Below are 13,172 nucleotides of genomic sequence, written 5' to 3' on the forward strand. Positions count from 1 at the left end.
CTCTGACCCAAAGATGCACAACAGTGACTCCAATCACCAGTCCTGTACTCAAAGTATAATGTGTACTCAGTGGCTGCTGTTGGCAATACAACCATCTAATGCCTCAGGCCCAGCATAGATGCACCTTAGCAGACATGAGTCACAAAAGGTGGGGTTACTGGGGAAGAGCTTCATCAACAAGAACAGAGAAGTGTCGCCCATTAGGCCTTCAATTCCTGAGGTGCAGACCCTCAATCAGGCACTGAGTGCTTTTGTACAAGGGGCTCTCACTGAAGCCACATGCAAACAAGCCATGGGTGTGACTGTGGCATTGCCCACATGGTGACATGCACAATCAGATTTCCTGCTCTTCTGACGCTGCTTGGCCTGCTGTGTTCATCCAGCTCTACACCTTGTTATCTCAGGTAGGAAGATGGATAGGTCAGGTTAGTTCAGGTCAGGGAGGTGAGGGGGATGGGGAGGGGGCGGACTGGACATGGGATAAGGCTGGGGGTGGAGGGATTTTGAAACTGGTAAAATCAATGTTGAAGCCGTTGAGTTGTAAGCTCCCAAGACAAAATATCAGGTGTTATTCCTCCAGTTTATGTTTGGCCTCACTTGGACAGTCGAGGAGGCCAAGGATGGACATGTCATCAGGGGAGTTACAGGGGTAATTAAAATGGATGTCAACCAGAAGGTCGGGTTGGTTGATGTGTGCAGAGTGCAAACAGGTGCCCGAGTCTGCGTTTGGTTTCCCCGATATAGAAGGGACCACATCGGGAGCAACGGATGCAACAGATCAGGTTGGATGAAGTGCAGGTGAATCCGTGAGGCTACTGACTCCTACAGCTGCCTGGACAACACTTCCTCACAAGCTAAGAATTCCATTCCATCCTCCAGGTTCCTCCACCTCTTCTGCATTTGTCCTCTCAAAATGTTTTTTCTCCCCACAACAAAACACTTATCCATAAGACCATAACACACAGGAGCAGAATTAGGCCATTCAGTCCATTGAATCTGCTCCACTATTTGATCATGGCCAGTATGTTTCTCAACCCCATTCTCCTGTCCTTGATTGGTATGGGGATCAAGGGTTATCTATCGCTGTCTTAAAAACACTCAATGACTTGCCCTCCACAGCCTTCTGCAGCAATGAGTCCCACAGATTAACCACCCTCTGGCTGAAGAAATTCCTTCTCATCTCAGTTCTAGAGGGTAGTCCCTTCACTTTGAGGCTGTGCCCTCAGGTCCTAGTCTCTCCCATTAGTGAAACATCTCCATGTCCACTCTATCCAGGCCTCTTAGTATTCTGTAAGTATCAATCAGGTTCCCCCTACCCACGCACCCCCATCCTTCTAAACTCCATAAGCATTGACTTAGAGTCATCAACTGCTCCTCATTCATCCATGGAATCATTTTTGTAAGCCTCCTCTAGACCCTCTCCAACACCAGCACATTTTTTCTTAGCTAGGGACCCAAAACTGCTCACAATGTTACAAATGTGGTCTGACTAGCCCTGATCATCCAACTTGGAACACATTTTGTGCTTTTCCCCATACCCTTTGACCTCCTTTAGCCCCAAGAACTATATCTAACTCCTTTTTGAAAACATTCAAAATTTTGGCCTCAACCACATTCTGTGGCAGAGATTTCACCAGATTTACTACTTTCTGGGGAGAGGAATTTCTTCTCATCTTAGTCCTAAATGGTTTACCTCATATTCTTCGACTGTGACTCATTTTTTCTTGACTCATTAGTATCAGGCACAAGTTTGTGGGGGCTGGTTAGTTTAGGTGGGTGAGCAGCTGGTACAGCAGTGCAACGCCAACATCACAAGTTCAATTCCACACCAGTTCTGGGAATGTCCCACTTCCTCAACCTTGCCCCCTGGCATGAGACATCGTGACCCTCAGATTAAATTCACCACCAGTTATGTTTCTTAAATTAGAGAGTAACCCAACATTTACCCGCAAGAATTTTATAGGTTTCTAGAAGATCCCCTGTCATACTTATAAAAACCAGCGAATATACTCTTAACTAATCCAGTGTCTCTTCAATGTTAGCTCTGCTGTCCCAAGAATCTGTCTAGATTGCATTGCCTCCATTGCCAGAACATCCTTCCTCAGATAAGGAGGCCAAAACTGTACACAATACTCACCAAGGTCTTGTACAATTGCAGCTAGAAATCCCTACTCTTGTACTCGAATCTTCTTATTATGAAGGCCAACTTCCCTTTCGCATTCTCTGCTGCCTGTTGCACCTGCATGTTGACTTTTAGTGACTGCTGTATGAGGAAAGCAGGTCCTGTTGCACCCTACACCCCACCTCCCCAAAAAGTAACTGAAGATCAGGATCATGCCTGCAGACTGAATTTTCTTCCATTAGTCTCCAAAGGAAATATTAGAGGTAATGGATCTCTTATATTTACTCAATTTTCTGTAAGAATTCTATTAGTTAACTCATGGAACAGCTAGAAACCATATTAAATGCAGATTATGGGATTTCTCTTTTTAATGGCTACACGCACACCATAGCTGAAGTGCATACTGTTTACTAGCTGTACAAAGATCGTAAATCTACTTATGAAGAATGTGTTCACTGCATGAATTCATTCCCTGTAAAAGCAAACAAAGAAACCTTCACTTTCTAAATGCATTACTTTCTTTCCTTTTAACTAACATCTCCTCAAATACATTCCCTTATCAATGCAAAGTACTCTCCATTTCTACATACTCAATTTCATTTGATTGCTGCCTTTGCAATTGGAAGCATATTCAAACCCCCGGGTCAGTTTTGCAATCTATATTTTCATTAGTCTTGTATCATGTGCAGATCATTTATGAAGATATTCAACAAAACAGAATGCAAAGCAGATTTCTAAGGAACTCACCGATAACAATCCCCTAGACTGATTACTATCCCTGTACTCTAAAAATCTGGTTTCCATCGATCAACCAATTACATAGAAATTGTAAAATATTTCCAGAGTAGTTTATTCATTTTTAATAGTGAAATTCCTGAGAAATCATATCAAAGAAAATCCTTAAATCCACGTACATCATATCTATTTTCTTACTTCCCCTAAGTTCCTTTGTTACATCCTCACAGAAAACCAGTAAATTAGATTAGCAAAGCATGAAGCCATTGTTATTATCCCAGCTGATTTTATTACTGGACAAGTCAAATCCCAGACTGAAACCCAGATTAAAAATCACATTTTGTTTTGTTTTGGTTTTAAGATTATCTCTTAACTTAGCAAAAACATGCAATTTTGCATATTTTGTTTTAACAATAAAACAGAAAATTAAGCAAAAGAAATGAAGATATAATAGAATAAACCAGGTTATTTACTTATAACTCAAACTTAAAAAACCACCCCTATGTGGTACCCAAAAGCAACCCTTGTACAGTACTCACACCCGAATTGTCAGTTTCATATAACTCTTTCAATTCCAAATGATTTTGTTGCGTTAGAGGAGGTGGGCTAAACCTATTATCCTCATATTGTATGATTTACTTACATTTTCAAAAGAATGTATCCAATAGGTGAATTTCTAAATCGTCTCTCTCTTTCATGGACTCCTTTTCTTCCTATCTACTTCTATGGGCCTGAGATCTAGTCACAATATTGTTTCCGGACTATCTAGCATTGTAATATTTCAGTTTCTTTTACATCCGCTGGTTGTTCTATTACCCTTGGTGAAGCCAATATTCTTGAATCTGCCAGGTCATTTCCCAATCAAAATCAGTCAGGATTTGATTCATAACTCCAACTACAACTTTTATATTTATCAAGTCACTTTTAATCATAGAATCCCTACGGTGTGGAAACAGGCTATTTGGCCCAACAAGTCCACACTGCGCCTCCGAAGAGCATCTCACCCAGATCCATTCCCCTACCCCTGCATTTCCCTTGTCTAACCCACCTAATCTAAACATCCCTGGGCACTATGGGCAATTTAGCATGGCCAATTCACCTACCCTGCACATCTTTGACTGTGGGAGGAAACCGGAGCACCTGGAGGAAACCCATGCAGACACGGGGAGAATGTGCAAACTCCACACAGACAGTTGCCCAAGGCTGGAATCGAACCTGGGTCCCTGGTGCTGTGAGGCAGCAGTCCTAACCACTGAGCCACCGTGCTGCCCAAATCCAACTTTATATAATGGGACTGGTTTGTAACCTCCAAGTAATAGTTCTTCTTCATTAATCCCTCTGGAAGACATAATCTGCCAGCATCAGTGTCCCAGTCTCTCAATATCTTTAATGGCTTAGTTCCTTAATTTGCAGCATAAGGAAAATCTCCTTTTTTGAGGTAAAATACTCCGAACCTCTAGCAGTATGATTTTCCTAGTTAGTATTTGAACAATAATTTTCACGACAGGACTGAGTACTCTTTCCCTTCTTATTACATTCTCAGGAAACTGCTCCAGTTTTTTTTAACCGACATTTTTCCCCCCTCTTTTCTCCTTTTCTGAGGCTCTTTAGATATTCCTACTACTGTAATCGAAATACATTTAATTTCCAGCAGTTGGCTTTGCTCTGTCCAATCTTGTTATAATGAAAGTATATTAATTACTTTATATCACCTTTCTGTTCCAGGCTTTCTCCTTTATTAGTCTAATGTCCTTTTGTCTGTTCTCTAAACTCTTTCATTCATTGGGTTTCTAATCTTGCAATTGTTTTGTTGGTTCCACAGGGTCAATTCCTATTTATAAATGTCCTTGCGAGATATCATCGATATCTGTTAGAACAGCTGTTTTGCTGATCTTCAAAAGTTGATACTCATCTAAACAAGCTTTTAAATTAGTGTGAATGTTTTCTTTCCGAATTATTCCATGATCATAATTTCCTTTACACTACACATATTTGTCTCCAACCACTGACACCACGGTATTTCTTTCTCCCTGACTAATTCCATAAATGTTTGATTAGGTTTCTTTCTTGTAGTCCTAAATTTCAAGCACTAAGTTTGAGGCACAAATTCATAACCATTGAGTACTGCATCATAACTCTGTAGGTTGTACAGCTGACAAAATGATGTACCAGTCATAACCGTACCTATCAAAACAATCTATAACATTAAGTTGCAAACTTCTCCTTTGCCATTTCATCTCTCCGGTTACCTTCTCAAATAAAATACCTTTTGAATCTTTCCTCATTAAAATTAGGCACTAATTATTGATTGCTGGTTAAATCAAATCCCTCATTAGAATCAGAGTCATCCTCTGATCAAATACTTCTTAAACCTTCTTTATTCTACACTTTTCTTTTGCTAACTCATTCTCTTAAGGGTTCAAGTTCTTTTAATCCCGTTTCCCTTTGCTCTTCTCTTTCCTCGTTTCATTATCCTCCACATTTTATTTTCCTCAATTTCAGGTTTTCTTGACTTTATTTCTCTCTATTTTTCTCTCTCCTCCAATTCAAGTCTTTTCATTTCTCCTTCCTGAAGTCGAGTTTTTTTTCATTTGTAACTGCACCTTAGCTAATTTGAGCTGTGACACCTGAATTTCAGGTTCAATTTCTTCTAGTCTAAATGTTGGATAATCACTTTAAGCACCTCATCCTTACGAGATCATGTTTTTACTTCTACCTTTCATATATCTGCTAACTCTTTCCATTTAGTCAAAAATTTGAAATAATCCACTGTTACATATTTGCCTTCCAGAAAACTCTCAGTAACATTCAAATCCATCTTCAAATTTCATGCAGGTTTCTATCCAGAACCACTTTGTTGCCATTACTTTAACAAGAAAGCAACATAAGAGTCACAGAATCACAGAGTCATACAGCATGGAAACAGACCTTTCAGTTCAACTAGTCCATGCTGACCATATTCCCAAATTAAACTAGTCCCACTTGCCTGTGTTTGGCCCATATCCCTCCAAACCTTTCCTTTTCATGTACTTATCCAAATGTCTTTTTGATGTTGTAACTGTACCTGCACCTACCAATTCCTCTGGCAGTTCATTCCACACATGAACCCTCTCTGGGTAGACAAGTTGCCCCTCATGTCCTTTTTAAAACTTTTTCCTCTCGCCTTAAAAATATGCCCTGTAGCTTTGAACTTCCCCTACCCTCTGGAAAAGATCCTTGCTATTCACTTGAGATATTGTACTATGATTCTCTTTACTAACTCACTCACAAGTGCTGTATGTTTACTATACCATGTTTCCATTCACTCTCATAAAACCTCATATCTGTAGTATATTTTACTCTTACAAGACAAACAAACTAAACATCCCTTCCAACCCATTACTGTTTTTTTACACCTTTCAATGCTTATTGGTCCCATGCTTCAAGCAGCGTTTAGACTTATTTCCTCTATTAGCATGTCCCTACGGTTTGCTGCTCTTTATCGGTTTGAAATTTCCTTGTACACTCCCTATTTCTATAACACTGTAGTACCTATTTCTAATTTTTATTTAGGACTACCATTTTGTACTAACGTATGTATTTATACTTTTTAAATACACATTAAATAGGGGTGCTACCCCCTTTAACAAAGTTACTACCAAAACAGTGCTTCTGCGAAACTGCATGAATGAATGTCCACGAGCTGTGAAAACCGGCAACAGTAAATGAAATCTCACGGTCCAGCTGCGGGAGATGGGTTTAATATTCTCTATACTTTTATTTAATACACGTATAATTTCTCACTTAATTAGATCATATAGGTCTAGTAGTTTTACTAACTTACTAATTTTAAAGACAAAAAGACTAACACCTCTTAATTATGCAAGTTCAGATCGGACAGACAGTCTAATCTCATCGGGAGTAATGGCCAGCAATCAGCAAGTGCTTAAACCATCACCTGCTTCCCAGGACAGATGTCACGCAAATTTGTGTACAATAGATACAACTATGTGACACCATAGTACTAAAATTTTAATCTATGTAAAAACTGTGTATAATAGTGTAAAACTATAAAAATGTACTTTGAATTCCATCGCCACCTCAAACTGTACTCCTGCAAATGCTCAATAAAGAGGCTATTTTCGCCACTCACCGATCTCGGTCGTTATTGAACAAGGTCCCACACTCTTCATCTCGGCCCCTCATGATTTTATAAACCTCTATGAAGGTCACCCCTCAACCTCCTGTGTTCCAGTGAAAGAAGTCCCAATCTATCTCTAGACTATTTTTATAAATCAAACCTTCCATTCTTGGCAACATCCTGGTAAATCTTTTCTGAATCCTCTCCATTTTAATAATACCCTTCCTATAGCAGGGCAACCGGAAGTGCATACAGTACATTTAGAATCCAGTGAATTCAAAAACCCTGCCAAGTGTCCCAAGTATTATGATCCTTGATGACGTTATTACTGGAGAATTCAAATCCCAGACTGGAATCTGATTGATAGATCATATTTGTTTTGTTTTGGTTTTGATGAAGTGATCTCTTACTAAAACATAAATGTGCAATCTTAACATAATCTTAAGGTAAAACACAAGTTTATTAAGCAAAACGAATAAAGATAAAATAGGACAAAGCAGAATATTTACTTCTAATACAATTTAAACATTTTGAAATACACGGTGAAATACAATCTTATTATTCCCAAAAACACTTTTACAGGTCTCCAAAACATCCCTGCATTGGAGGAAGAAAGAATTCTTGTGCAGTACTCACAACGGAAAATTTCTCCAAAATCTCAATGGGCGTAATTTGACTCTAACTATCATATGTCAATGCCCTAAGTTTAAATGTACCCAGCTTCACAAAACTTCTTCAGAGTTTTATCCAAAGATGTTTGGCCTGGGACTATCACTAACTCCTTATTCTAAAGCAATCTAATATTCACAAATCTAACAGTCTTCTCCCTTTCTGAGGAGTGACTTTACACATGAAAAACATGTGCAGAACTACCCAAACTGAAAGTGAAACTAAAAAGGGCTCTTTCTCACTAAACCAGTGGTTCTCAAGCTGTGTGCCTCAGCGACAAGGCAAGAAGCTTGCCATGAAAGTTTCAGGATGCAGTGCCATTTTACCTCAGCATCAAGGCCATGTCCATACTTCCAATCTCCTCAGGAGCTTTGGTGTCAATTATTGAAAGCATTAACTGCAGACACCAGGGCACTTATTGATTGCTCATGCACAAGCCTCCAGAACCACGCACATATAGACTTCTGATACTGTGCATGCACGGAGATTCACCACTGCTCACACGTGGACACTCACACCAATTCAGCTGAGAAAAGTGGATGTGGTGGGGAATTTTTGTTTCATTGAAATGTGCCTCGATACTAAAATGGTTGGGAACCACTGTTTTAAGCCTAAATTTTAAAAAAAATTTAAATTCCTAACAGAATCTTGAGGTACAATTGTTTACCTTGCTAAATCATAAGCCTTCCTAAGGTAAACAAAACCCATTAGTTCTGAAAAAGAGATTTCCTAAGCCTCTTTTGGAAAAAGGTCACCGTGGCTACAAAAACACTCAATTATTAATCCTTTCAGACACACAGCAAAATCACATGTCACTACTTCAAAATCAAAATACCCAAACTTAACACATAAAACACAGAATGGTACAGCACAGTACAGGCCCTTCGGCCCACGATGTTGTGCCGAACTTTTACCCTAATCCTAAGGTCTATCTAACCTCCACCCCTACCTTATACTATCATCCATATGCCTATCTAATAGCCGTTTAAATGCCCTAATGAGGCCGACTCCACCACCCTCTCCAGCAATGCATTCCACGCCCCGACCACTCTGAGGAAAGAACCTACCTCTGACGACTCCCCTATATCTACCTCCACTCACTTTAAAACTATGCCCCTTCGTAATAGCTACCTCCACCCTAGGAAAAAGTCTCTGGCTGTCCACTCTATCTATACCTCTGATCATTTTGTATACCTCTATCAAGTCACCTCTCATCCTTCGTTGTTCTAAAGAGAAAAGCCCTAGCTCTCTCAACCTTTCCTCGTAAGACCTTCCCTCCGTTCCAGGCAACATCCTGGTAAATCTCTTCTGCACCTTTTCCAACGCTTCCACATCTTTCCTGTAATGAGGCGATCAGAACTGGACACAATACTCCAAATGTGGCCGAACCAGGCTTTTGTACAGCTGGAGCATAACTTCACAGCTCTTGAACTTAATCCCTCCATTAATGAAAGCTAACACACCATACGCCTTCTTAACAACTCTATCCACCTGGGTGGCAGCTTTCAGGGAACTGTGGACATGAACCCCAAGATCCTTCTGCTCCGCCACACCGCCAAGAATCTTTCCGTTAACCCTGTATTCTGCTTTCAAGTTTGTCCTTCCAAAATGAATCACCTCACACCTTTCAGGGTTAAACTCCATCTGTCACTTCTCAGCCCAGCTCTGCATTCTATCAATGTCCCTTTGTAACCTAGAACAGCCCTCCGCACTGTCCACAATGCCACCCACCTTCGTATCATCCATGAACTTACTAATCCACCTTTCCATTCCTTCATCCAAATCATTAACAAAAATCACAAATAGAAGAGGACCCAGAACAGATCCTTGTGGTACACCACTCGTAACTGAGCACCAGGTTGAGTATTTTCCATCCACTACCACCCTTTGTCTTCTAAGGGTCAGCCAATTCTGAATCCAATCTGCCACATTTCCCCCTAACCCATGCCTCCTTACCTTCTGCTACCTACCATGGGGAACCTTATCAAATGCCTTACTTAAATCCATGGGTACCACATCCACTGCTCTACCTTCATCCACGTGTTTGGTCACCTCTTCAAAGAATTCAGTAAGGTTTGTGAGGCATGATCTACCCCTCACAAATCCATGCTGACTATCACGAATCAAACTGTGCCTTTCCAAGTGATCATAAATCCTATCTCACCGAGCCCTTTCCAATAATTTGCCCACCACTCAAACAAGACTAACTGGCCTGTAATTTCCAGGGTTATTCCTGTTCCCTTTTTTGAACAAGGGAATGACATTTGCCTCTCTCCAATCTTCCGGCACTATATCCGTGGACAGTGAGGACAAAAAGATCATCGCCAAAGGCCCTGCGATCTCTTCCCTCGCGTCCCATAGAATCCTTGGATAAATCCCGTCAGTCCCGGGGGACTTATCTATCTTCAACTTCCTCAAAATTCTTAGAACATCTTCCTTACTAACATCGACCTCCTCTAGCCTACCATACTGTCCTCCTCTACAACTAGGTCCCTCTAGGTTGTGAATACCGAAGAAAAGTAAAGTATTCATTAAGGACCTCTCCTATCTCTTTAGGCTCCGTGCACAAATTCCCTTTACAATCCTTGATCGGCCCTACCCTTTCTCTGGTCATTCTCTTATTCCTCACGTATGTGTAAAAAGCCTTGGAGGTTTCCTTGATCCTATCTGCCAAGGTTTTCTCATGCCCCCTTATAGCTCTCCTAAGCCCTTTCTTCAGCTCCTTCCTGGATAACTTGTATACCTCTAGAGCCTTTTCCGTTCCTTGTTTCCTAAACCTGACATAAGCATCCTTCTTCCTCTTAACCAGTCGTTTGACCTCTCTTGAGAGCCAAGGCTCCCTCACTCAACCGCATCTTCCCTGCCTGCTAGGGACAAACATATCGAACACACGCAGTATACATTCCTTAAACAATCTCCATATTTCAATAGTGCTCGTCCCTGACAGCATCTGTTCCCATTTTATGTTACCCGGTTCTTGCCTAACAGAATTGTAATTACCCTTCCCCCCAATTATAAACCTTACCCTGCTGTATGTACCTATCCTTTTCCATGACTATTGTAAAAGTAACAGAGTTACGATTGCTACCACCAAAATGCTCTCCTACCAACAGATCTAACACTTGGCCCGGTTCATTGCCAAGCACCAAATCCAAAGTGGCCTCTCCTTGTGTTGGTCTATCTACAAACTGTGTCAGGAAGCATTCCTGAACGCACTGGACAAAATCTGCTCCATCTAAACTATTACATCTAAAATGTTTCCAATCAATATTTGGAAAGTTGAAGTCACCCATGATGTCAACACAAAACATGTTAAAAACATATAAATCTCAGTCTACACCAAACGTATTGGCTATATTTTAATTTGGCATCACATAATCAACATCATCCGAAACATCAGCCTTCCTGCTCCTCTGATGCTACTTGGCCTGCTGTGTTCATCCAGCTCTGCACCTTGTTGTCATATTTCACACTTGGGACAAGTATTCCAGCTTTAACTCTTGTACCTGGAGTTATCAGCATCATAAAGCTGTATTAATGCTTCAAGGTCAGTGTCAACCATCGTTTAGCGTGATGCATTGAGAAGCTATACCTTCAACACATGCTGCTTCAGACCTGTAATCTGTTCTGAAACATAAGAAAATCATAAAGCTCCAGCTTACCCTCGTCCCAGGCACCCAAGCCTCTTTGCAACATCTCGCTGTAGTAGGCCTTCCAAAAGAGACTTCAGCTCCACAGAGAAAGAATCTGGTAATTCCACATTCTGAGGGAGAAATGGAAGAATTAAACACCATCAAAGCTAAGAGCTCTAGCATATACAGATAGTAAGAACTGCTAATACTGGAGTCAGAGATAACATAGTGTGGAGCTGGAGGAACACAACAGGCCAGGCAGCATCAAAAGAGCAGGAAAGTTGACGCTTCGGATCGGGACCCTTCTTCCTGACCTGAAACGTCAGTTTTCCTGCTCCTCTGATGCTGTCTGGACTACTGTGTTCCTCCAGCTCCACACTGTGTTGGTCCGAGCATATATTCTTTCCTCCTGCTCCAACACCGAACCCCCATCCTCAGTTACTGCAGAAATCATACAAGTGCAGTGTCAATAAGAAACATCAAACCACATAAGGAGATATCAGGAAAGATGACTAGATGCCCAATAAAAGGGGTTGGTTTTATGGATCATCCTCAAAGAGGCGAGAATGACATGGAAATTTAGGAAAAGAGTCCAGAACGTAGGGCCAACGCATCTGAAATCACAAGTGTCTATGGTGGCTTGTGAAAATTGATGTGCAAGATATCAAAACTGAAAAAGAGCATCGACCTCAATATTCTACGTCTTTGAGGGAGTCCAAAGGGTTAGCGAGAGGCAAGACTGCAATGGATTTTGAAAACAAAGACGAGGACCTTAATATTAAGTATTTTAATTACCCTCACTAACCAGTGAGGATGAGCAAGCACAGTGGCGATGGGTGAATGAGATTTGGGGTGAGGTGAGATATAAGCAGCAACAGCTTGGAACGAGCTCATGTTTGCAGAGGGTAGAACGTAGGGGCATTCCAGAAGTCTTTGAAATCGTCAAGTCTAGAGATGACAAAGGTATTGACAAGGGATTCTATGAGATGTGCTGAGGCAGTGTCAAAGTCAAGGCATATTATACAGTGAAAACATGCAGTCTCACTGATGGCTTGTATATGTAGCCAAAATCTCAGCTCAGAGATCAAACACCAGGATTGTGAATGACTTTATGCAGTCTGAGGTAACTGCAATTGGAAACAATAATTAAGGTTCATAATAACAACTTTTTGGTTCTGATGAAAAGTCACTGGGCACAAAACATTAACTCTGCTTTCTCCCACAGATGCTGCTAGACCTGTTGAGTTTCTCTAGCAATTTCTGTTTCTGTTTCTGTTTTAGATCTCCAGCATCTGCAGCTCTTGTTTTATTTTAATGGCATGTGTGTGTGGACAATGGCTTTTTTATTTATTTGTTTGAAGGAAATTTTTGTTCATTTATTATTGAATATTAGACAAACAGTGTGACAAATCAGACATAGCAGAGGAGAGTTTAAAGGGATGATGAGATATAGCTGAGCATTGTTGGAATACATATGGAAACTGACTTGAAAGGGATTAGGGACAGATCCCTGGGGTCTTCAGAGATAATGACACAGGAGTGAGAGGAAACGCTATGACAGATATTTTTCTGGCTCCAATTAGATAGACAAGAATGAAATGGAGCAAGGGCAGTTTCATCCGATTGGATGACATAAGAGAAGCATTCAGCGCCAGGGACCTGGGGTCAGTTCAACCCTTGGGCGACTGTCTGTGTGGTGTTTGCATGTTCTCCCTGTGTCTGCATGGGTTTCCTCCGGGTCTTCAGTTTCCTCCCATAGTTCAAAGATGTGCAGGTTGAGTGGATTGACCATGCTAAATTGCCCACAGTGTCCAGGGATGTGCAGGCTAGGTAGATTAGCCATGGGAAATTCAGGGGTTACAGGGATAGTGTGGGGGAGTGGGTCTGGGTGGGA

At 41.0% G+C, this 13,172-nt stretch overlaps 1 protein-coding gene across 1 annotated transcript in view; it reads right to left on the bottom strand.

Annotated features, from left to right (window-relative positions):
• The window catches only part of grk3 (G protein-coupled receptor kinase 3), a 267,076-nt gene that overhangs the window by 47,087 nt on the left and 206,817 nt on the right, over positions 1-13,172 (bottom strand). Inside the window, exons 15-16 of the mRNA XM_048611731.1 lie at positions 11,309-11,409; positions 8,149-8,257 (exon numbers count right to left, since the gene is read on the bottom strand). Of these exons, the coding sequence (XP_048467688.1) occupies positions 8,149-8,257; positions 11,309-11,409 (210 nt within the window). The remainder of the gene's footprint in view (positions 1-8,148; positions 8,258-11,308; positions 11,410-13,172) is intronic.

Source organism: Rhincodon typus, chromosome 24 (assembly GCF_021869965.1).
Source record: "Rhincodon typus isolate 14 chromosome 24, sRhiTyp1.1, whole genome shotgun sequence".
NCBI lineage: Eukaryota > Metazoa > Chordata > Chondrichthyes > Orectolobiformes > Rhincodontidae > Rhincodon > Rhincodon typus.